The sequence below is a fragment of the Bactrocera neohumeralis genome, chromosome 4 (assembly GCF_024586455.1).
Source record: "Bactrocera neohumeralis isolate Rockhampton chromosome 4, APGP_CSIRO_Bneo_wtdbg2-racon-allhic-juicebox.fasta_v2, whole genome shotgun sequence".
In the NCBI taxonomy this organism is placed as follows: Eukaryota; Metazoa; Arthropoda; class Insecta; order Diptera; family Tephritidae; genus Bactrocera; species Bactrocera neohumeralis.
In genome coordinates, this window is record NC_065921.1 from 84328271 (window position 1) to 84354783 (window position 26513).

Here is a 26513-nt window from a genome sequence, read left to right on the forward strand (position 1 = left end):
TTAAGGAAGTCTTTAAATCAATTAACTTCTTTTAAAATTGAGATTTACCGGAATATGCAGAGCTAATTGAACTTCTGAAGTTCGATTGTAACAATGAATATTGATAAGAGTTATACTACATATATACTCGTTGGTAGGAAGTCCACTTTTCCTTAGGTGAGAGCCGGAGGTCATATTAAATTTCAAGTAAAGAACGATGCAGCGAGAGTCTAAGTAAGGCCCGTTAGAAGACAATCTATTATTTTTTAGACAGCAGACATTTCTGTCATAAGTGAAAAGTATAATGGTTGCTACGGTTGGGAGTCTTGCTCAACTTCTATGCAAACCGATAGTATTTTTGGTCTTGCTTTAGTGCGAAGTCCATATAATCGAACAGAGTTGCGTAGCTGTCCACTTTTTAGACCGAAAGTTCGCTTTTAGCCCGATAGAACTTTCTAGAACTTTCGGTGGTCTTAATAATTCCAAACTGGAAAATCGAGCGGAAGGTGGTATCTTTTCTGAAAATCTAGCTACCAAAATCGCTCAACGTCCACCAGACTACTGCAATGTCTGCCCAGCGGAAGTCACAGAAATTAAAAAAGGGTTCCAGTTCTGACAAAGAGTGTGCTCACAACAAGGAATATATTTATATATAAAGCTAGCCTGGTGGCTCTGAAATCACTAAAGTCTCTTAGGGTTTCGTCAAAATTAGTGCAAGAATGCCTTCATTTCTTAATGGATCTAACATCCTATTTCAGGATAAACGTGCATAAGACATAGTGATATTCCTCGGAAATGGGACGCAGATGAATGTAGGCTTATATAAGAAAAGAATCGCTGCTATCAGTCGAGGGTTTCGAAGGTTGCACGAATAAAACTTTTAGTACTAATGAACTTTATCGGAAGCATGTGAAGATTCAGAGAGGAGCCAATAGAGTGAGAGGACTATAGTCCGGTGGCGGCCTAGGTGCTTGCTAGACAGGCATTCTACCTACTTACCTACCTAAAAAGTCTTTAGCGCCTTAGAGCTTATCTTCCTACTAAGCCTCTCTCGAATTGTCCCCGCAAGCATTCTCATTTCAAAACGCTTATCAAAATCCGTCCGCGTTCGCCATAATTATTTATACATATATGCAGAATTAGCATGCATTATTCATGTGCAGCGAAGCGTTATTGTTGTAAGTCAAAGCATAAACGCACAAGTACACACACACGTTGTGGCAGACGTTTACCTTAGCCGCACGCGCGGCGCACTCAAATTGTCAATTGTCAAACCAATTTATTAGCAGCGACATTAATGCATAGTACACCACAAGCACCGCAAGCGTTGGTGGTCGCCGACACGCTGAGCTGATTATTGATGTGAATGAGCGGTGAATGAGTAGACGACAGACAACAGCCGGCGAAAGCAAGTTGCATGCAACGCTGTTGGCTAAATACGCAGCGACAATGTCATTAAGATTATGCTGAGGTATCTGTGTGTGTGTATAACGGTAATAGCGGCTGAGCAGCGGCGTAGAAACAACAACAACGGCAAGTAGGCAACAAGCTTGCAAGGCAAACCAATCAAATTAAATGCGACGTGACGGCAACGCTGTTGTGTTGGTTGGTGCTGAAGTATGTTGCGGTGCTGTGGGTGCAGGCTACACAAAGCGCTTGTGATAAGAGAGGCCATGTAAATCAGCGTCCAATAACTACACAGCAGGCCTTTGAAGGTTTCAAGTGGTTGGTAAAATCTTCACTCTGAAAGGTTACGTCATCTTATGGTGAGCTATCATGATACCTCTTACTCGTAGCTGCTAACTCGAACTGACTCGTCAATGACCGCAGAAACTGCACAACCAACTCTACAAGCTGTCACATCAACATTTCGCTCATCAGCTTAGGCATCAACAAGCTGTGACGCTCACTGTGCACCCGCAACGAACCACCACTCGGCTCACTTCCACTTCTAACTTCGTTGGACGCATATTTACTGTCGATTGTTGACTACTTTTGTAAGTGTAGTATACAACAACAACACAAAACAACTGCTACGTTATCTGTACGATGTATCTACAATGACATCAATAGCTTTCAGCTTCAATTGCTTTCGATTTGTATTTGGATTTTGATTTCAATTTGATTGCTTCTGTCTGCGCGTCTACATCAGCACCCCGCAAATGGTACACAGCACTCGTCGGGCGCTTATCCACAATCCTCTGCTGCGCGGCGCTGCCACTTCACCAATACTCTCCCTACATAAACGCCCCACAATGACCGTTTCGACTTTTTATAAGCGCTCATAAAGCTTCTCTACTACCTACTTTATATCCTACCCACTACTATTTGGCTTCTTTCTTACTCCCCCTCAACTTCTCCCCCACACAATTTCCCGCATTACTTTACTCCACCCACTCGATCTTTTTGCATTTCATATCACTCTCACTAATGCGATTTGCGCCGATTTACATTAATAGCATTGACATTACATATTACATTTTTATGTCTGCATAGCATACACTTAGGCGCATTCAATGTATGTGGTAGCGCTTGAGTCACGGGCAATGAATATCATTATCGATAGCCTTAAGCTGACAGTAATGCTTTTCCAATTAATGCGACGACCAAGATTGCTGCACAAATATTCATACTCAAACTCATTTGTAAGCTTGTGGTTGAACATTATATGCGTATTTGCTTTTTATGTGCACGCTGAAAAGTATGCTTTGTCATTAGTGGCTTTGACGCGCTGCTGTGTGGGTAGCATTTCGAGGGGAAAAAGTAATTGGATTTTCTATTTGCTCGGTAAATGAAATTTTATTTTTACTTTCTCGCAATGACGTTGGCGGATGACGAATGTCTCATTTTCACTTTCACGATTTGGTTTTGCTTGTGAAATTAAAGAAATTAAAATACGTTTCCGAGAAGTGGTGGCGTATTGGAAAATGATTACTGAACTGTTGGGTGACCTAAGCTGTGATTTCTTGTGAGAATTTTTTCTAACAAAAAAGTAAAGAAATGCGACTAGAAGTTTTTTTTATAGTTGCTTCCCCCGAAAGCCGGAGTGTGGAACTTTAATCCGCTAAACCTAAGCTACTTCCCACTAAAGACTCTTCCATGAAACCATCGATTAAGTATTACTTCGTGGGAGAGACAGAACATTTAAGTCTCCTCTATTGTGCGTACTGACGGACGCCTAATCTGTTGAAAAATTTCAGTTTTGTCATTATGAATGCTGACGCTTTGATAACAGCTTTCCAATTATCAGTCGACTGACACATGTGTGTCATTTAATTATCGACCGTAAAAGTACCACCGAGTGTGGTTTTAGTTTTTCCCTTGTATTCGAAAATCAAGGGCAATAAAATAATGCATCTTTAAAGTCTTCTATATACACTGTACACGTAGGACAGTTCGGACTAATGTCATTGTTTAATCTGATAAGGTAGCTTCTAAAGCACCCATGTCCACTAAGTATTTGAATCAGTTGGAAATATAGTTAACCGTGTCGTTTGTCTATCCACGAGAGGACTGCTGGTATAAGTCGGTGGGTCCAGCGCCCTTTGGATTAGGAATGTTACCGCTCCTACCACATTTGTGTGCTCCTCTCCTCAATCTTTGGCGATAGTGTTTTATGTCGATGGGCGGTATACTGGCTAAAACTTCAGCAGCGGTAGTTGATATAGTCCAGAAAGCACTTATTACTAGAATTACAAAAAGCCTATGCACTGCAATTATTTGTTTAGCATTCATTACCTGTTTCCATACTGGTGCTTAATACAGTATTACGGAACTAATTGCTTTCGCATTATGAATTTTGTTTGCTTTACCGGAAGAATGTGCTCTGCCAGTTCTAGACTCACGGAAAAGAAGCACTCGTTGCATTTATTTCTTCAGTCGACTAATTGTTTGGCCACTGCTACCACCATGAGATCGTCCGCACACGCTATTAGTATCACGTCTGTTGGCTGCTGCCTTCTTAGCACCCTGTCATACATGAGGTTCCATAATATCGGGCCTAAAACTGAGCCTTGGGGTAATCCACTCGAGATAGAGAAGCTCTTGGCGCCTTCATCCGTGTCATAAATCAGCCTAGAAGTATGTAAATTGAAATTGTATGTTATATTGTCATGAACGGTAACAAATGCGCCTAAATGTATGCTTTATTTTTTCTTACAACTAAAATTTTAGAGCTTCTAAGTTAAAGAAATAATTTTTCACGAAGCTATTGTAAGAGGGCGTTCAGATTTTATATTGCTATATTGGTGGTTGATTGCTACATTTCATCGGCAAAAAAATAGTAAGGATTTCTGCAAAATATATTTCTGCTAACACAAAATCGTAATGTGGCAACAATGCTTGAGTTTTTATAAACATTTTCAACAGCTTTTCACATTCCTAAAACCATCACAAATAAATAATTTTATTATTTGTATTTAATTACTTACAGCTCTGCGTCGGCGGCTCTTGGATTGATACGGTGACCGTCGAAATGGATCCACTGGACGCGGGCACCGACAATGGCTTCACCTTTACCGCACCCAATTGGCCGACGTCGCCACAAGGTGTCATCTATCGCATCACCTCACGCTATCCAGCACATCCGGCTAGCAGTTTCTTTTATCCGAAGAGCAAGCGCCTACCGCCGATAGCGACATTTCAATTTATTAAGGTAAGCGAGCGTAATTCTGAGCGCGCGTAAAAGTAGGCAATGAAAATTGGCAGTGAAGTGAGTCATACCACTTTTATATATAGAAATGTAAATTATATATATTATATAATACAATGTTAATGATAAAATGTGCGCCACTTGCTTCGTTTAGCATGTTGATTATGTTGATTAATTGAGCAACAACAACAGCTGTCGGCTTGGCAAGCCTGTCAGCGACGCTCGCCTGCTCATTTGCTCGAGTATTTTTTTCTGGTTTCTGTTTTTGTTTTTGTTGTACGGTCGTCAGCTGCCGCCGCACTTAATTAACAGCAAATCAGTTGCACTTGCCACACGCGGCAATTAACGCCGGCCAATATTAATGTGTGTGGCAAGTCGCAAAGCCTAAACACACACACACACGTGCGCACACATGCACGCGCGTATATTTTAATGTGGCATGAAAAAGCGGCTAAGGCAGTGATAGACGTGCAACTGAAATGGCATAGAATAAAAATGAGCATACTAATGACCCATTAACGGCATCAGCCACCTTAGCGGCGGACGCATGCGTGTGTGTAAAAAATAAAATAAAATATATATGTTTATGTGTAAGGCCTGTGAGTGGCAAGAAATCACGCAACATTTCCTGCCACAAAGCCTGAGCGCACATATTTTACTATATATGTGTTTATATCCTATATATTATCCTTTATATATGTATGTGTATGTGCACATAACTGCTGACATGTAAATGCCGCTGCCAACACATTCCGCTTGAGCAGAAAAAATATTTAATTACACAAAAATCGCATGTTAAATGTAGGTGCTGTGATTCGACACACACACATACACACCCACTCACACATGCACAATGCTTGCATGCTCTTTTGCAACGAGGACATCCGCTTAATTACAGCGCGTGGCACAGCAACAACGTAACGGGGCGTTACAGTGTGAGTGAATTCGTGGCAAACTGTGTGAAGTGGGCGTAAATTTCAGATGTATGCGTGCTTTGTTGTTGTTCTAGCAATAAATATTGCACAAAGGGGACATTAAAAAGTAGTTTACCGTTTTATTTTTTCCATGTCGCTTTTATGATTTGTTCTAATGCATTTAACTGCTGATCATAGCTATTAAGCTTTTATGCCTTTGTTGTGCGTCAGCTACTAAAAGCTTTATTGTGGCAAGCGCTGAAATGTAGCTGAGGAAAGTAGTAAAGTGCAAATGTGATTTTATGTTTTGTTAAATCAATAGTTTTGCTGCAATAGTTTTAGAATAATAGTTTAAGAATTTTCCTCAAGTAGCTTTAAAAATTAATTATTTAATTATTTTTTTTTACAAAAACTGCCATCGTTCCAACCTCCGTTGACTAATTGCAACATTCCGAAGCCTAAACCATAAACAAATATAAATTTTGAAGCAATCCCCTGCCTTCATTAGTAAATCATTAAGATTTATAATGATTAATTGTCACAATAAAGGCTAAGATTTGTTTGTGCAATTCATGAATTCCCAAACCAACAGCGCAATCACAAGAAATTCAGTCAAAAATGGCAAGCAATTCAGTTGATCGAGGTCGCATGCTTGCTGACCACAGCTTTGGTCAATTGGGAGCAGATTGGGAATACGCATAAAATGTAGAAATTCAGAAATAAACAAAGATGGCAAAAGGCTTATTTTAAGTAAGGATGCAAATTATACAATACAGGGGGAAAACTGTGTTAATCAGTTTTTATGAAAGTTATAATAGAAACCATGCATATTGAAACAAAATTTGAGTTTTGGTTATAAAATGGTTATATATTGGTTATCATACACTCATATTGAAAAAAAATTAGTTTGGCTATAAAATGGTTATATATTGGTTATTTTATCAGACAGCGAAAAAAATGAGTTTTGGTTATAAACCGGTTATATATTGGTTATTATATTTGACAGGAAAAAAGTGAGTTATGGTTATAAAATAGTTACATATTGTTTATTATATTTGACAACAAAAAGTAAGTTTTAGTTATAAAATGGTTACATATTGGTTATTATATCAGACAGCGAAAAAAATGAGTTTTGGTTATAAACCGGTTATATATTGGTTATTATATCTGACAGCAAAAAAGTGAGTTTTGGTTATAAAATGGTTACATATTGGTTATTATATCAGACAGCAAAAAAAATGAGTTTTGGTTATAAAATGGTTACGTATTGGTTATCATAAAAATATATTGGTTATCAAACAAAATATGAGTTTTTGTTACATACTGGTCATCATACACTCATGTGGAAAAAAATTTGAGTTTTGATTATAAAATGGTCATATACTGGTTATCATACACTTATATTGAAAAAAAATTGAGTTTTGGTTATAAAATGCTTACATATTGGTTATTATATCAGACAGCGAAAAAAATGAGTTTTGGTTATAAACCGGTTATATATTGGTTATTATACCTGATGGCGATTTTCGATTTTCGATTTTTTTGATGATACGTTGTTTTGAATTTTTGCTAACGATATTTTTTTGTTACCTCACCTTTACCTAACAAAATATTTTTCACTAACTCTCACTTCTAAATTTTTTCACAGCTGTCAGTTTCAATTTTAAAGCTGAATTTCTTAATATGATGTACTGAAACACCCTGTATATAACATTATTCTAAAGTGATTATTAAATTTGTAAATTATCTTTATTCAACTGAAATCTAAGGCACCGGATTCATGATATTTCTCAGAGCGAGTTAGTCAATAACACTAAACTACAGTACGCAACACCCTGTTTGCAATTATGAGCTCACATTAATATTCACTAGAGGTTGGCTTACGAAGAAATATGTAGATATAACTAAAGTATAGCAAAGGTCACTTTAATTAACTTGATTGAAATCCTTAAACTGTGTTATTATGCAGCGGAAACGCCCAAAAGTATGCATGTCAGCATCTCATGTATATACGAGTACATATTCAGGAAATTTCGACTATCTCAAGTGCTTGGAGAGTCATGTAGATTTCGCATCACTTTAAATGCTGAGTGACCACCATAAAATAACTGGACCAAAAGCAGAATGCATGCAAATGCCCATTAAAGTGTCCATCACGCAACCACAAATGTTAGGCAATCTACAACGCCCACGAAAGGCCAACGGCACACAAACAAACTAATGTTGCCAACAGCACACAGTTAAGGTTAAAGTGTGTGAATGAAAGTGTATGTGTATGCGTGTGTGAGTGCATAAACTTTATTACCCACACAGCTTCATAAATATAAGTCAATGGCGACGTATGAAACTGACATTTCTCGGTGTGCATGCGTTTGTATGCCGTTACTTTATTATAGTGTTCGCTATTTATGTCCGTTCATTTCGAGTTTATTTGTGTGGGTGTGCCCGGTTGGTGGTCATTCCGATGAGTGGGCTCATTGTAATTATACGAACGCCTTCAATTTCTATTTTACGACCGCAAGCGCTGCCAACCGAGGTACAAAGTCAGCGTTGTGTGCTGGTGTGGCGGAACTTTGGCACAACCGCCGACGGCAGCAGCAGCAGCAACCGCAGAAGACTACCAACCAACATATAACCGTCCAACTTATAGGTATTTATGGCATGTTGCGAGGAAATTGTGCGATTTCTGAGAGATTGTGAAAATGCCTAAACCGCAGTTGCCAGCTCAGCAATCTGCATTAAATGTGTCCCTGCAGCTTTGAGCGATTTGCGTGGCCTTAGTTGGATTTTGGGTACGCAACTTCAATCATTATAGTGGCAGTCGGGCGCACAGCATTGCTTTTGTTAAGCTGATTTATCGCAAAACCGCCGACGGAAGCTTAGTCTTAAAGTAACAAAATTTGTATTATGAAAATTTTGTGTATTTAAGCAGCAAGAAACTAAAATCGCGACTCACAAATATATAAAAAATTTTGTATTCAGTCAAATCCGTGTCTCTTGATAGTGTCATCAAAAACTTCCCATTCAAGCTGTCCCGGTTCCTGCCGAGTCTTCAAAGATGTGTGTGGTCTAGCGTTGTCCTAATGGAAGACGAAGCCCTTTCTGTTGATCAGTTCTCGCCGTTTTTTTCGATTGCTTGTTTCGATCTCATCAATTCTTGGCAGTAAAATATAGAATCAATCATTTGACTAGGCTGGAGCAGCTCATAGTGGATGATTCCTTTCCAATCCCACTTTCTTTTTCGTTGAATGAAGCTTAAAATCTCACCTTTACACACTATGTATATGTTAAGACATAATGTGATTGGTAGCACCGGAATTATACCACTGCAACGACATCTATTGACAAAATAATTTATAGAGCGCAAATTTTTTTTGTCAGTAGCATCTGCTTCGGTCTGCCTAAAAGTAGCAAATGTTCGCCTGCTCGTAAATTGGGGTTGCTGCCTATCATATGCGCGGTCACACCAGTAGTAAATCTCAGGTGCACGCAGCTCGCTGCGCACTTGGTCGTGCTTGTCGTCGTCCTCCCATGTATCTAGTTGCTTGAAGCTACAGGCCTCACCAACGCATTTGTTGTATTGTTGAACTTTTATGTGAGCTGGTTCCATTTTCTCGAGTTTTTCATCGAAGATTTATAGACCAGTAACCTTTTGTTTGTTCCAATGTATATATAACTGCCAACAGTTATAGACCTTCTTAATGCAAGCAGTTCCCGAGACGCGTGAAATCAATATCATTTGCGTACCCCGTAGCATTGTGCTTTTAGACAAGACAGTGTCACTGCGGTTGAAACTAGTGGAACGTATCACTTTTTCCAGCATTATAATGAAAACCACACCAGAGGAAATCATCCTCTCTGAAATCTTTTCCGATGTATCTTGCGGGGACCTTAGAAGCTTACAGCGTAGACTTGTCAATGCACAAGATATGCTTCATTGTTTCTCCGATGCCCTCCAGTCTTCTCGATCTGTCAGTCCCATCTTGCGGGCGAGTGTCGCCACCAAACAGTGACCAGTTAGCATTCTCATCATGTTTTTACAGTCTCTACTATCTTGACTTTGTTTGAAATCGACAAAAAGATAATGGATGTCGATCCGTTTGTCAAAGGTTTTTCCATATTACATATTGTGAAAATCTAGTCTGTAGCGGATTTTCCAGGTCTAAAACCACATCGTTAAGGTCCAATTAGTTGTTTTTAAAATGGGCTTAACTCTTTCACACAATACTGTCTGAATAACATTTTACGCAATGTTAAGGGGATTAATCCGGCGATAATTATCCGACAAAATAATGCCTCCAGCACGTCGCTGCCGGTTATAAACAAAAAAATGAAATATTAGAAAATAAATGATGATTTATTGCAGGCCTTTTCTTAGTCAGAAAACCTTGACTCAACGAAGTTCTGTTTGTCTTGATTTGACTAAATAAAGTACTACCTACGTTACGCCAATAAAGAAGAAGAAGAGGGAAGTAGCACCAAAAATAACTTCAGCTAATATTAAACCAAATCAAAATAACAACAGCAATATTGTGCCTCCATAGTAAGAATAACCAAATATAAGAAATACCAAAAACAAAACAGCGCCTAAAAGCACGCAACTCAAATCTCAGCACAACAAAAGGCTGTGGATAAACAAATGCTTGTCTGGAAATTTGCACAGATTTGTTTGACTTGCAAACGTGCGTCAATCTTTGTACCCCACTAACCGCTCGCCCACCCAGCCAAGCATTTGCTTTCATCAGCCGCCTGGCGTGCGCTATAAACAGCAGCTCATTTACACATTCCAATCGCACTTAATCTCTGCGGCAAGGAATTTCCAGCGTTGCAATAATCCAGCGTCGGATAACTCGCATTTTCACAGCAAGCCGATTACCAGCCAGTCGCTCGCTTGCCTGCTGCGTGGCACTGTTATTGCCTTGAACCGACTGCTTACTTTGCTCCATACACTTTGGCACCCGCTGCGGTTACGCCTTTGCTGCACAAGTCGACAAGCCGCTGAATAGGCATGCAACTCATACCAAAGACACTTAAAAGAATTTTTCTACAACACACAACAACAACAAAAGTAAACAAACAAATAAACACGCTACGCACAGGCATTTGAGTAGCTCGACGGAAAAAGAGCAGAAAGGCGAAGCAAAAAGGCGGCGTAAACTTCGCAAACTTAGAAGAAAGCGTAGTCGATAGGAATTGCCAGGCCACAACAACAAGCAAAGTACGATAAAAGCCGCGGTAGATTGCTGAACCGATAAATGCAAAAATGTGACGGCAACCACCGGCAAATACTTAAGCAACTGCGCGCTGCTTGTACTAAAGTCAACAAACGCGCCAACCACAATAACAAAATCGTTAAATACTTCAGCGCGCGCACACACGCACGCGGCAAAGCCAAAAACAAATTAAAATGCGCAACACCACGCTGCTAATGTTGCGGCAGCTGGCAGCCAGACGCGCGCAAAGCGCACTACTAGCGCTGCAAATTATTTAAAGAACATCCCGTTGGCCGGGGGTGTGTGCATGCATGCACATATATGGCTATATATATACAATATATGTACATATATGGTACATAGATATATGCTTTTCATATATACACGTTGGAAATTTGTAGGTGAAACTCCAAAGTATTGAGTTAGAAGAACTTCAAGCGCAAAAAACAAACAAGAAGTTTAGCAAAGTAAGCATTTATGGAGCTGCATGTGTGGAAAAATGTTCGAAAGAAAGTTTTATAAGCAGCTAAGCTCGAAATAGCTAAGGAGACAGTGAGCGCGGTGTGTTTTATTAAAAAAACTTTTTTTTCAACTTTTTCAATATTCGGAGCATATGCTGCATGGAGCGCGGTTCGCCATTGGAAAAGTGAATGAAAAATTATAAAAATATTTTTTTTTTTTTTAATGATGAAGTAGGAAAGAATCTATTGGTTAGTCGAAAAAGTCTTTTCGTAATTCTAATCATTATTATTTTTTATTTATACTAATAAATAAATTAACAAATATGTACCATTTGGGTCGACCACTTTTTGCCATTTTTCTTTCTTCAGTCTCAATCGAAATTTCGAAATTTCCAGAACGGCAGCGAGCGAACCATTGTTGTGCTACACGAAGTGACGAAGTGATACAGCATCGTCTCGGTAAACTTTACAAATTCCATTGGTGGCTTTCCGTGGTATTCTTATTTCTACAAAAATTTTGAAATATAGCGTATTTCTTTATCATTTTCACTCAGTTTTGAACAGCTGTAACTTTTTTTCAACTTCCCCCAATTTATTTTGTTTGGTTAAATGGAACTTAAAATCTCACCTTTCCAACAATTCCAAGGAATGACAAAATGTGGTTGGGAGCACTGGAGATATACGACTCCAACGACATCTGTTGACAAAATACGAACATTTTTTTTCGACTACGGCAAAATGGAGGTTTTGACATGGCGACATGGAACAGGTTTCTAGATTGCTCAGCAACCTGTAGAAGCAGGCTCAAGACCCTAAATTCCATCTACGTGGACAGGAATTTCATCACCTCAGTCGCGACCAGCAAGCAAGAATTTTTTCGAGTGCGGGACGTTTGTGACCAAATGTGATATAGGAGCGGACACAATAGACCAAAGGTCACTGTGCAAAGGTCACTGTACAAAGTCTCAATTTTCTATCTAACTACCCATCTAACATATGTAATAGACAGTTTTCCCAGTTTTTATTGCTCATTCGCTCCCTCGAGTAATGGTTCTTACTAGAAAAGTGATAGTTATATTCGTACGTTAGGTTAGGTTGGCTTACATTAAGAGATCGATCCTAACAGGATTCTTACCTGAATAGCTTAGAACCGCGGCCCGTTTTTAGACTCAAAACTCCTTTAAAAGAGATCATAAGATTCCTACAAATCAACAAAGCACTTTGAGCTTATCACAAATTTGTTGAGACGGATAATGCCAGTTTCGGCTATGTCTTCTGCTTCCTCGAAAGTAAGACTGCCGAGATGTTTCAACTCCAATTTCACTAAGTTTAGACAATTGAAGTATTTGTTGTACATTGAAAGTATTTGGATGTTTTCACCTCATTCTCCTCCATACAACTTTGACAACTGACGTCCAACAAGATTTTAAGCTTTACAACATGAATTGCTAGCGGACAGTGTGCAGTAAGAACCCCTACGATTGCGGCAAAAACAACTTTGTTAAGGAAAAGTAGTTCAGTAGATCTTCTTCAATATACACTAAGAAAAAAGGATCTCGTAGTCGCACCTCAGCTGCCGTCGATCAGCGTCTCCTAAGCGTATCCGAAGGCCATTAGTTTAGCGCTAGAAGGCAAGACAGACACCAGTTGAGACCTCTAATATGCTAAACGCAATTAAGGTCCTTTATTTTCTTTGAAGTAACCTAAAAAATGTATCGATAAAAATCCCTTAGACCTTCGGAAGAAGTAACTGTATAACTTTTAAGTCGCAAGGAAATTTGTTTTAGGCAATCTATTTGGTATTATGTTGTTAAGATAAATAGTTCGATTGTGCCTTATTATGCTGTTAAAAAATATACAAACATTAACAAAAACTTCAACAGTGACTCCACCGAAACTATCGTACCCTTCATAGCTGCATTTTTCTTCAGCATATATGGGTATAAAGATATCTGTATCTTGAGTTTGATCCATCATTGTGTATGGCAGCTTTATGCTTTAGCGGTTCGATTGAAACAATTTATTCGGGGCTTCTGGAGTTGTCTTAAATAATAACTTGTGCCAAATTTCGTGATTGAGTCTTGAGAAGTAAAAAAAAAGTTTTCCATTGATGGACTTGAAGTTGATAGGTCTGTTTGTACGGCAGCTATATCCTGAGGTGATCCGATCTGAAAAATAATTTCAATGATTAATCAGTACTGATGGCTAAAACAAAGTGACACAGCTCATCACGCTGATCACTTTATATGTATGGAAAGGTTTCCGAAGTTTCCTTCTAAGTTTTAGAAACTTCGTGGCAAACTTCATATACCATGTTCTGGGTATAATAAATTGCCGTGAGAAAGTTCAATCTATTATAAATAAAGTACCGTTATACGCATAAAATGTGTTATAATAAAAAATGAACTCTTAATCGTTCTCAGCGCCATCCAGCGGCACAAAAATCTTAAGATGTTTATTTATTTTCTTTCTAATTCTTCTGAGATTAAGAATTACTGACATTCGTCGAGAAAATATTTGATTTTAGTTACTCTTTAGATACACCATGAACATATAGTTATACTCGAAATCTGAATGGTTAGAGTTAAATAGAAAATACTCAAACTAAATTAGGTGAACTAAATAAAGTATTTAAGGGACGACTAGTAGGGAATTCCATATATGACAAACTTACCCATATTAAGGTATATAATTGTACATTTAATAAAAAAACATCAATATATGTATAAATCCACCATAATTTAACACAAACTCAAACCCAAAAAGAATGGAGAACAAAACAAAAAATAAATAAACTAAATTCGCCAAAGAAGAGTGTCTGTCAAAATGCAATTAAATGTTAAGGCCATGCAAACAAAGGCACACCTACACACACACGCTCGTGCAAACAAAGACACACACACACAACCAAAGACACTCAAGAACACAGCTAGACACAGCTACACGCACACACTAATACATCTAAGTAATTGCCGCTATTGTTTACTTAACGCCAACGCCTTAGTCGCATTCCGTCTGAGCCCCGCGATGAGCCACGCTGAGCGTTTTCCATTTAAGCTGATTGCTTTGCTAATTGGCCATTTTAGTCGCGTCTTTTGTCGGTTGCCGTTAGTTGGTATTTTAGTTGCGGCTTTAGCTTTAGTATTAAGAATTTGTGCCAATTTCCGTTCGCCTTCATTCGCCGTTCTCAACTTGTGCTAAACTTTTATGTGTATGCCTCTGCTCTACAATTCCTCTTTTCTTTCTCTTTTTTTCTTCTTTCTTTTCTACTTTGCAGTTGAAGGAGTATGAGCTGAGTGAAGTTTTCAACTTTGCCGAAGACGATCGCAAATATGAGACAGTGAAGACGCAAACACACTTGGAAGCGGAACATGAGTAAGTCGTGCGGAGGGGAGTGGTGTTTAAGTATAAGCTTGATTTGAAACGGAAGATAATAGTATAATTTTTAACTTTCGGTTTATCTTTGGTTATTATTTGGTATGCGATATCGTGAGAGCTATATTTTTGTTATATTTTATAATTAGCCTAAAGGTAGGCAACATTTTTACTATTTCTGAAGTAGATGCCTACATTTAGGCTGAAGTTTTGCTGTAAAGTCTTACAATGAGCCCAAGGACTTTTCTGATTGTTCATTGGTAGTGTGATTTCTATAATATGACTTTAAAATAACTAAACTACCTTTTAATCCATAGATAATACAAAGATTCTATCAGATTTTTTGGGTATTTTCCTTTTGACAGTTCCAAAAAAATGTTCAGTTTTCCAAGATTTAAAATTTTTTAAATATTAAAAATTTGTGTTTCGCCAAATTTTGAATTTAATATAGAACTTTCATGAGTTTAACAAGCATTTTGAGATCTTTACTCTTGAAAAATCTTCTCAGAAGTAAGTCAGGTATATTTTCGAGTATTATATTACAAATTTTACCTTTGATTTTTCACAGCTCCACCATCACTAATAATGAGCTTTCAGCCAGCATTGAACGAGAGCGGCAAAATGAAATCTCCGCGCAACCCACATCGGTGACGGAGAGAGATCGCATACGATCGCGTTTGTTGGCTAAAATGAATCCAGGGTGAGTAGACATTAAACTTCAATGCATATTTTTGAATAACTTGAAGGATACATTACTTTAAGTGAGGGAATATATCGAGTTTGAGTTGCCATGAAGTAATCTTTTCAAAGTTGAGATTTATTGTTCACAGAATATAATACCTGAAACTACGACAACTCCGTAATTCTCGCTTTTCTCTCAAATATTTATGCTATATCTTTGTCCTTTTTGTACTGAACTCTCTTCTGCGAATTTCCGGCTTTAATAATTGCATATAAATGTCGTCTAATGGAGATGTCTATAAGTCTAATTGAAAGCATACATGCTCGTACATGACATAAATATATCACTGACAAGCAGCTAAGCCTCAATGGTGTCTTCCTGTCCTTAAGCAAATAGTAGGCCGTATTACTTAGTATTTAGAGTACTTAGAATTGGGCGGATGTGAGTTACTGAATAATTTAAAGTGGCGTCAAGAGCAACTGTGCAGCATTTAGTAGATGCTCATTTCCAACGTTCAACACAAGTGCGAGTACAGGCACATAAACGAAGTGATACTCACACATACATATACAAATATATGATACTTCTATATAATCTCTGCAATGAAATGGAATGGTCAATCAAAGACCGGTATTAACACCTCACTCCCCTAGCCAGCATAGTAACACCAGCCCTAGTGATTTAACAAGAACATGCTCATATTGTTGTTGTCACGATTTATCTATATAAAATACATCGAAAACACATATATACTATGTATACATACCTACATATCTCAGCACTCTAAAGTCCAGCAGTTTGCTCTATCTCCTCTATATCTACACATACCATAATTGGTTGAAATAGTGAAAAGAAAACAATAAAATCAAAAAACGGCCATGAACACGCCCTTTCCATGCTATGCAAATAGATTTAGTGGCCTACAGTGTACACCCATAAAATTGGCACACTAACTGGCTGACTGACTGACTCGCTAACCAAATGAGTTGCCTATAAATAAAACTACTTTTTATGTGGTTCACTTATTTACACGCCTTTGCTGAATACACAATGCATAGCGATAACCACTGAATAGCGTGCTGAATAGCTGAATAACTTTCAGCTGGGACTGAAAGGCTAAAATTCTCAGTGATAACTTATATGTAAGCTAGATGAAACAAAATTTTGTGTTGTTGATTAACTGAAAATTCAGCTGAATTAATATTTAGACAGCTGAATGGCTTGAGTGGACTTAATTTTTTCTATTATGAATCTTATTTAGTTACTCGCCAATTTTAAATACACAAAACATAGCGAGAAGTACTGAATAAAGAGCTGAATAGCTGAATGACTGAAAAACTAAAAATCTCATTGATAACTTATATGTAAGCTAGATGAAAGAAATTACTGTGTTGCTGAATAACTGAAAATTCCGCTGAATTAATATTTAGACAGCTGAATGTTTTACTAAAATTTCTCTATTATAAATTACTGACATTTTGACGAAATTTCGCTGAATAGAACGAACTAGCTGAACGGTAGTACGAGAAATAGTTATTGAATAACTGAAAACTCAGCTGAATTAATATTTAGACAGCTGAATGACTTAAGTGGACTTAAATTTTTCTATTATGAATCTTACTGGCCTTTAAATCACTCAAGTTTTGTCAAACTTGTGCTGAATAATACTAATAAACTGAATAGTATTGCGTAAAATAGTAATTCTAAGAATTTGCTTTTTCGAAAATACGACTTGCTGAATATTTTTAAGACTTTTAAATTTACTTAATTAATTTCTAAAGGTACCTTAAATGAAACTATTAACTATATACCTTGAAAACATGTTATTCAGTGTTTTGCTGAATAGCTGAATAAGTAAAGTAACCACTATTATTTTACTACAAACTACAGCGCTAAAAACCAGCTAATTAGATTGATACTTTGTACTAATTTACAGCTGAATACTCTGCTGAATAGCTGAATTCTTAACATTTTAGCCATAATAAAATATAAAGTTTGGCCAACTTTCAAAATGTTCAGTATTTCGTTTTGTCTTACTTGCTAGTCAAGACAATGAACTGCCTGTGTCTTTTGTGGAATTTACGAGTATAACTCCTTTCGACTCACTCCCTGTCTTTTCATCTGCATTATTTGGCACGTTGCTCGCTCGTTCGCTGCTTACCGCCACTTAAAGGGTCAACAGCACCTGGCGGGACGTCGATATCACGACTTTCCAGCGCACCCTTCGCGCTGACTCTCTCCGCTGTTTCTTGAAAAATAAACAAAAATACAAAATTTGTTTGGCAGCAACTTCCGCTTTGAATTTTTAAACGAACTAATCCGAGCGCTGAGACAACAAATCCAGGCAAGGATGTGCAAAAAGTACATTTCTCCGGCAGTTGATCCCACGCTGCACATAGCACAACTAGTATAGACAGGGATTGAGTTGAAAAGGAGCATCGAATGAGCAGAAAAGAAAGCAGTATGAACTAAAAAGTGAAGTGTCTGTTGAACAGCACGGACACAGTGTCTAGAGTCGGAGAGTTGAAGAGCGTAGCAAAGAATAGAAGTTTATCACGAGAGAGAGGGCATTGTCGTGGCAGTGGGCAGAGTTGGATGACGGTGGTGTGCGGTGTAGCTAGTTTCTGTCGGATAGTGACGCCCATTGCTTTAAATTTCACATACAACATCTACAAGATTCCATTGTTGGCACTGGTAACCTGAATCTTTAATGAATAGACGACGGCAAAACCAAAGGCAGAGCACGAATAAATCATGCACAGGATGAAAAAGTGTCACTAAGTCACTGGGAAAAAAATAATAAAAAATTTACTAAAAAGAAAAAGCGTCAACATGGCAACTTAGCACCACTAAGCAAATACAAAGAAAGAAGCTACAAGACAAAAGGCAATATGCTTAAGCGGCAAACGTGTTGGAGTGCCAAAAACAGGAAAAACCTAATATCATTACACTCTCGGCAAACAAAATATGCTCATGTTTCGATGCCAAAAGTGTGTCAGCTGTGCTTTGCTGTTGAGTTGGGCATTTAACAACATCTTGACTTTTTCTTCGTTTTTGTGTTTAATGCTTTCAACGATTCGCTGTGGATATGTAAGATTGAAAAACTATATTTCTAGTAAGGAATGTCTGGTATGTTTGCATGAAAGGCGGAGTAGTGCGGCGAAGTAGGTATTAGCTTATTACATATGCCAAAGTAATTGTTCAGCTACTTTCGAGAAACAATTTGACTTCTTTTTGATTACCAAAATTGGAAGATCTTTCATAGTAAGGAACCCTTAGTTTAAGCGGGCGATAAAAATATATTCATTCCTGATACTAAAGGCCGTCTGGGACAAAACTGTCCATGCAAACGTATGAAAGAATGTGTTAAACGTTCCTGCAATTCTATACCTAAAATAAGTAAACTATAACGACTCCAAATTTCACTATTTTTTAAGATTTTTAAATATATAAGCAACGTCTGTCATAAAAGTAAGCAAGCCATTCTTAATTCAATCACTTTCATTTTCTTAATTTTTGTATTGGTTTGAAGTAGTCTCTTGCCTACTTCACCGCCTCTGGCTATATCCGGTATTATCTAGAACACGGCTTAGTTTTCTAGAAGGTTCGCAGCATTGACGTCCCGTACGATGCAAACTTCGTATTAATAAACTTCAATCTCATATTACAAAGGACCTATAGGTCTAGGTATGGCGTGACAGCCAGCCATTGAAACCAAACCTAACCTAAGGATTGATTTCACACTTATCTTTAAATATTGTAATATTGGTTGGCTTCGCTGATCCAAGTAGAGATGGGTTGGCTCATGTCAAGCTGTATAGCTGTGTTATTTTTGTTCAGTCTTTTTTGGCATTTCATTATGGAAAGACTTATGCTTGAACAACGTTTTTAAATCCCTCAACTTTATTACGAAATTTCACGTTCTGTAAAAAACTTATGGTTAACATAATCGCCCTACTGAGCGTACTATTCGCAAAAACATCACCCGTCCTGAAACCCAGCTTTCATTATTGGATAATATACGACCGGATAGTCCAGGCCCAGCACGCAGTGGAGAAAATATGGCAGCCAAAGCTGAGAGTATACACGAAGACAGCAACACAGACTTTCGTGTGGAACGACTTGGCGAATTTTACGTCGAGATCTTAAACTGAAAACGTACAAAATACTGCTTGTGCATGAACTGAAGCCGCTCGACCATCCCAAGTGACGTCACTGCGCTCTATGGGCATTTGAAAAGTTCCAAGAAGATGCGGCGTTTTCAAGCCAAATTTTTTCTGCGATGGGGCCCCTTTCTGACTAAATGGATATAAAAACGAGAAAAATTTCCGTATGTGGAACGAAGATCAACCTGAAGAGATTGAAGAGCTGTAATTTCAGCCAGAAAAAAACAACAGTTTGGTGTGGTTTGGGGTGCATTCATCGATCCAAACCGACCGTTATCGCGTCATGACAACCGACGATTGGATGCCTGAAATTGAAGCTTGTGATTTCGGCAACATTTGGTTTCAACAAGACGGCGCCACTTCCCACACATCGCATCAGTCAATGGATTTATTGAGAGAAGACTTCGGTTAGCAGATAATTTCACGTTTTGGGCGGTCGATGGACCACCAAGTTCATTTTATATTACACCCTAAAATTTTCATACTGTGGGGATGTCTAAAGTCTAAAACTTTGCGAATAATTCCGCTTCAATTCAGACTTTGAAGCAAAACATCACTTGTGTCATTCTCCAGTTACAAGACGAAATGCTCGAATGAGTCATCGAAAAACGGCCTCAACGGCTGGACTGTCCGAGGCTTAGCCGCGGCCAATTTTTGAAAGAGATAAACTTCAAAAAATATATGCGAAAGAATGTTCTTTCGAATGATTATAAACATTCCATATTTAATTTGAAAATTTGGGTTCATTCTGGTCATTCTTTGTATATTTGAATCATCTCATTGTCTTACTTTCCATCAGGGGTTACATGTGTTTCGTCGCGCAAAAACCGGTATATTTTTAATTATTTTTTTATAAGAAAAAAATAAGCATTTTATTCACACTTTTTTTATTCCAAATAAATATATTTTTTAAGAGTTTATGATATTTTTTATTGGTTTATTCTGCTATGATTTCATATGTTTTCAACAATTTTCTACACATTTTAAATATTTATGCGACACTACAAATTTAATTATCCCTAATAACTAATTATTTATTTATTTCTGCTTTATGAGCTTCAAAATTTTAAAGCTAAAGTAAATATATATACATTATTGCAATATATAAATATATTTTTACATGTATACGCCTTTTTGATAATTTTTATTTCAATATTCGGCTTTGCGGTCGCTGCAGTTAGCTTATCAGTCGCAGGGAAGCACCGCTGAGGCATGCGTGTGGCTACCGCTGTACATATACATACATACATAAACAAATAGAAGCACATATATAACATAGGTACATATGTTTGTGTGTATCCACTACTGAAGATAAGATAGCAACATAAACATGTTCTATATATACGCGCACTCAGCCAAATTATAAGTAAAACTGTGTATATAAGTACGCACCTGCATTCCAGCCGGCAAATGTGTATTTAAGCATTTAATTACCAATTGATTGATGTGCAGCAAGAAAGCAAGAAAAGCAACGAAAAACGCCAAATTACTTCAATATTTTATTAATAAAAATATATTAAAAAAATACCAATTAGAATGTAACGCAGTGCCGAAATGGCAGCGGCACCATCAGTCTCAGGCACGCTGCAGTAGCGAGCAGAACTATTGCTGTCATACTCAGCAGCAAAAAATTTGAATTCGCACAACATACACAGCGCACCATAAATACAGCATTCATTAGCCAACAGCAGCAGCGCATCTGCACACCCTTCACAGTACAACATGTCACAGCCACCGGGTTATGGCTACGGACCGCCACCAGGACGCGCACAAGTCAACATTAATGTGGGCCCACCACCGCGACCACAAGGCGCCAATGTGGTTATTGTCGAGAATGCGCCGCGGCCACCGCCGCCAACCGTGTACGTCAACGCGCCGCGACCACAGCCGACAACGGTGGTCGTGGAGAACATGCAACGGCCGCCACCGGTGATGACTGTCACCACGTCCGGTGGTTGTTGTGCGATTTTATGAGCAAAAGCAAAAATTTAAACTAAATAAAGTTATTTAAGTGTTAAATCTATGAAAACCACTGTTTTTTGGAAGAAAATTATTTGAGTTCTGTATAAGAAAGTGGTGATAATGTGGTGAAATAGTTCGAAGGAAATTTGAAAATAATGTGAAAATAAAGAGAAATAAATTATATTTTCAATAAAAAATTCTAAAAATGTTTCAAGAGTTATCTATTATACTAGTTTACAGTCATTTCGCGACTGTGGTGTTAGAGGCTCGATGTGAGGTTTGCTAAAAATGTAGTAAAAATTTCTTAAAATGCATGACTTTTATATTGTTGTCTTGGAGTGTAGGTCTTAAACAGCCACCATTTACTAAAATGATAGAAGCAGCTTTTAAGTTGGTTCGAACTGTACACAGTACGCTAAATTTTTCTAAAATCGGTTCAGTAGTTTAGGAGTCCATCATGGACATGCGTGACACGCAATTTTTATATATAAAAACATACATATTTACATATCTTCTGGACACAATTAACACTGGAAGTACGATTATAAACCTATTATGGCTTAAGAGTTTACCTTCTGTTTGAAAAGTTGATATTTTTAAGCTGCAAACATTTTATCTTTGGCTGGTTTGCAAATATTTGTAATAAACATGGAGCAGTGAGAGCTTTACTTTCAGCTGATCGTTAAAAAAAGGCGTTGAGTTGAGAACAAAAATCAAAATATTTAAAGAAAAATGGAAGAAATTCTAAATTCTTTTCCAGAGTTGCTTTAGTAGAATGCTTTGTTGTTTTTTTTTTTTTTTTTTGAGTTTCTCCAGTGGAGTGGTTTGAGGGTACTAAAAAACTGAAATGCTGACAAAAAATACGAGAATACCAAGAGTATATGGCGAGCGACAAGTTACCTCTAAATAATCCTTTCTTTTGACTCAAAACTGATTTCAGCTGGGATTTGCACGGACAACACAACGATTAAGAGCAACAGATCGATTCTGTTTTATAAGTATTAGCTTCCTAAGTTAATATTTCCTCTCTTGAGGAATGAACTAAAGACTAATAAGTATTAGCTTTCCAAGCTAATATTTTTATTACAGTCTTTTTTGGAATAAACTGAAGACCTTAAGCAAGTTCAAGCATTTGTTTAAATCCAACACATACATAATAAATATATTATATTTAAGTCAGTTTTCTTCACAACAAATATCTTAGTACTACTTTTCCTTCATATTCAACATCATAACACCACACAACAGCAATTATTACGTTTCGGTGGTATTACCACGGTCTCTGTTACGACGGTCGTTGGTTGCTGTTGCATACCACCATTCTCAACTACCACGGTTGTTGCCTGTTGTTGCTGCATTCTCTGACCACCACCTTCCATCACCACTGTCGTTGAGGGCGCTGCCGCACTCATGCCTGAATTAACCACCACATTAGAACTGGGTACCGCTGTTGACGCTGAATTCACCACCACAGTCGAGGCACCCTGCGGCTGTTGTACGCCCGGCGTGTTAACAATCACCGTCGATGGTGGTGGCGGTGGTGCATTTACAATAACGGGTCCACTCATAGCTGACGCGGCCACTGCACCCATCGCTGCGCCAGCAACCATTGATGCGCCCAACATCATACCGGCAGCTGGCAGTAACGGTGGCGCACCACCCACCACAACAACCTCGTTTACCACTGGGCGTCGTGGTGCATTCACATTCACGTTCACTTGTGTAGGTCCGGCTGCGGGCGGTGGACGTGTTGGACCAGGTCCCGGACCGCCTGGACCAACCGGACCGGGTCCACCCATACCAACCCTTGCTGGACCTGGGCCGCCTGTACCAATCCTCGCTGGTCCGGGTCCACCCATACCAGTCCTCACTGGTCCGGGGCCACCCATGCTCATGCCGGGCGGTCGCATTGCCATATTCATTCTGGCCGGCCCAGGCGCGGGTCTAAATCCACCTCCGATGTGTCCACGCATCTCTCTGTTGTGCCGTTAAGTGCGCTCTGTGTTCGTTGCGGCCGAGTTATAACTGTCAACTGATTGCTACTTTTGACTAGATGTTGAAATCCCACTTTCTTGGTGCGGAACTCGGGAAACATATGCATGTACATCTTTATATACTTTCATTTCTTTCAAATCAATCATACTTGTAATTACCCATCGAATATGTGGAAAATGTAGTGACGTCATCAGCTCGTGACATAATCTTATCAGCCTGTAATTGAGCTGTATATGAGCACAATGTTATAGGCTGGATCGGACTTGTTATTATTCTGGAAGCCTGTTTGAATGACTATGCCAGAAAGTGCTTTAAGTAAAGTCTCAAAGATAAGAACAAGCTTATGTATTATATCGGAACTCTGGAAACCTCGACGCTTGCTAAGGTCTCTTTTCTCGAACTCAGTGCTGTAATTGCTATATATCTTCTTCCTTCCATTTGCAATCAAGAAGATTGAGCTAGTTACAACATGACCTAGAAAAATAGTCCTTACATTTTTATTGACTTCTAACATGCGGTCTTGTAAAACCTTTTGGAATATATTTTCAGTAGTTTCTTTGAATATCGATAGCCCCTTCCATCTTTAAACGAATGAACCAAAGCTCTTAAGCGAGTTTAATAATTTATTTAGATCTACAAATATTTACAAATACATCACTGTTGTCGACGGTTGCGGCGGCATTCTTGGAGCATTACCTTCTATAATCACTGTAGTTGAAGGTGGCGCTCCACCCATACCAGAATAGCTAACCACATTTGAGCTGGGCATCCCAGCTGATGATGAATTCACTACAACTGTCGATCCAGCCTGCGGCTGTTGTACGCCTGGCGTATTAACAATCACCGTCGATGGTGGTGGCGGCGGTGCATTTACAATAACCTCTCTGGGTCCACTCATAGCCGATGCTGCCACTGCACCCATTGCTGCGCCAGCAACCATTGATGCGCCCAACATCATACTGGCAGCTGGAAGTAAAGGTGGCGCACCACCTACTACAACAACCTCATTTACCACGGAACGTCGTGGTGCATTAATATTTACATTCACTTGTGTAGGTCGTGGTGGTCCGGGCGGTCGCATTACCACATTTACCCTGGCCGGCCCAGGTCCGGGTCTAAAACCACCTCTGCCGGGTCCATGCATCTCTGTTTTGCTATGTTAAGTGTTATTTTCACTGCAAATTTATTTTTAATATTATTTAAGCCTCTTTATTAGACCGGTGTGTGTTTCGGTCGAGTTATGACTTTCAACTGTTGTCTGTTTATGACTGCACTGGAAGCACTACTTTATTGGTGCCGCTTTCTTTGAGCATTCATATGTGTGCCTTAGTTCTTTGTTATTCGATTCAAATCCATCACATTTCTAATTATGCATCGAATATGTGGAAGAAGGAGTGACGTCATCAGCTCGTGACATCTATTATCGCGTAATTGAGCTATATATGAGTACAGTGTTACAGGCTGGAAGAGGTACTGTATTGTATGTATTGTATTTATAAAGGAATGAGTAATAAATATGGAAATATTCATTAAAGTAGACACGTTATGATTTATTTCTCGAAACCTATTTGTATGACTAAGCCAGCAAGGGATTTACACAAAGTCTTCCTTATGCTTCTAATGTATCTTTGTTCTGAACTTCGCCTTAATTGCTCTATATCTTCAATGTTTCCGTTTGTAATGAACTCTTCATCGAATATTTTGATCAATACAACATGAATTCTTAAGCACCGGTCTTTAGAAGCATGTTCAATAATAATACTCATAATAGCTACCCCGAATATTGATAGCGCATTCTCATATCAGAAATGTTGCGAACTGATTCTAGAAGAGACCTTTCTGAGCTTTAGTAGTCTGAGTGGACAGATGATAGTAAGTGTGAGAGGTTTTTGGAACATAAATAACCGTTAACTTTTGTATGAGTATATATTTGCTCGTATTTTTTGGCATTCTACTGGCTACAACTAACTTCCTCTTCTTTACTGGCGTAGACTTATGCGGTTAGAGCCGAGTACTGGCGTGTCAACTGGCAATATTGCTCAATTTTCTTAGCTATGTTTATCCATACATAATTACATAAATGTTAACTGTATCAGTACCATGGAACTGATAACATTTTTGATGTGGACAGTTTTCAACGTCCAACACATTTAGATGACAGTTAACTAATATTTGTCTATAACTTCCTCGGGAGGAGCAAAAGATGAATGATTACAGTGCCAAGTATCACAGCTTTCTTCAGACTTTGATCATAGAAACTGTATTCCGAGTTCAGTCTATCTACAACTTCCTCGCGAACTCAAAGTCAGCGATTAAGATGGTCTGAAGTTTTATGTTCTAGTTCTTTTGCCTCAAACCACAGCACCTGAAAGAACAATCGATCAATCGCTTTATATAAAGAAGCTCGCTTTATGTAAAGAAACCATAAAGAACATTTGAATGTTGTTTGCTTCGATGCGCCACAACTGTAAAGTGGCGACCTTGTTGTTGTAGTTGTTTTAACGGCAAAAAAAATATAAATAATTTCTAAAGTAATTTCGAGGAATAATGCTGAGTTGACGGTCATTGAGCGGATAAAATTCCGACTTACTGGTTACCTACCGGTTATTTACTTACTTATTCATCGGTTATTTGTTCGAATTTTCGTAAACTGGCATAGTTCCAAAAGAAATATATAAATTAGGGTAGAAAGAATATGTAGAACTTTAATGAGGCAGTTCATTACTCTATTATCTTCAACTCAACTGCATAACTTTGTTGCTTGCTAGAAAATTTGTCGTATTTTCAAGAGTGCAGAAAAGTAGCGAATGAGAATTGTCTCAACAAGGTTATTACAGTTATTGATCTGTTATTTCTGCATTATAATTGCGAATCGAACTATCGTTGTGAAATAATCTTGCTTTTGAACACATAAATTTCCATTTTTTGTTTTTGTAATTTCATTACCGCTTCATTTCGCTTTCTATTCACTTTCCATGCGACGGATGCAAACCCAATTTACTTAAGAATTTATTGCTAATAGAGCTGTGCAACAGAGCAAATTGAGGTGTCTTGTGGTATCCTCTGTATGTGTTGGTGTAAAGTGAATATGTATGAGTTTCTGCCTTCAACTTGA

The 26513-nt window shown here is 38.3% G+C and overlaps 3 protein-coding genes across 3 annotated transcripts in view; 1 reads left to right on the plus strand and 2 right to left on the minus strand.

Moving 5' to 3' along the window:
- LOC126755554 (spondin-1) overlaps positions 1 to 26513 on the plus strand; it is a 178590-nt gene that overhangs the window by 148847 nt on the left and 3230 nt on the right. The window contains exons 3-5 of the mRNA XM_050468210.1: positions 4412 to 4633; positions 14496 to 14593; positions 15162 to 15293. Of these exons, the coding sequence (XP_050324167.1) occupies positions 4412 to 4633; positions 14496 to 14593; positions 15162 to 15293 (452 nt within the window). The remainder of the gene's footprint in view (positions 1 to 4411; positions 4634 to 14495; positions 14594 to 15161; positions 15294 to 26513) is intronic.
- LOC126755560 (transcription initiation factor TFIID subunit 4) lies at positions 22518 to 23407 on the minus strand. The gene has a single exon (XM_050468216.1). It carries the CDS (start codon positions 23374 to 23376, stop codon positions 22633 to 22635), a length of 744 nt encoding a protein of 247 aa, XP_050324173.1. The 5' UTR covers positions 23377 to 23407; the 3' UTR covers positions 22518 to 22632.
- On the minus strand, positions 24004 to 24644 carry LOC126755566 (uncharacterized). The gene has a single exon (XM_050468222.1). It carries the CDS (start codon positions 24540 to 24542, stop codon positions 24042 to 24044), a length of 501 nt encoding a protein of 166 aa, XP_050324179.1. The 5' UTR covers positions 24543 to 24644; the 3' UTR covers positions 24004 to 24041.

What these genes read in the sequence shown, in the direction of transcription:
- LOC126755566 (XM_050468222.1), bottom strand. Translation starts at nt 24,542, where the DNA reads ATGCATGGACCCGGCAGAGGTGGTTTTAGACCCGGACCTGGGCCGGCC.
- LOC126755560 (XM_050468216.1), bottom strand. Translation starts at nt 23,376, where the DNA reads ATGCGTGGACACATCGGAGGTGGATTTAGACCCGCGCCTGGGCCGGCC.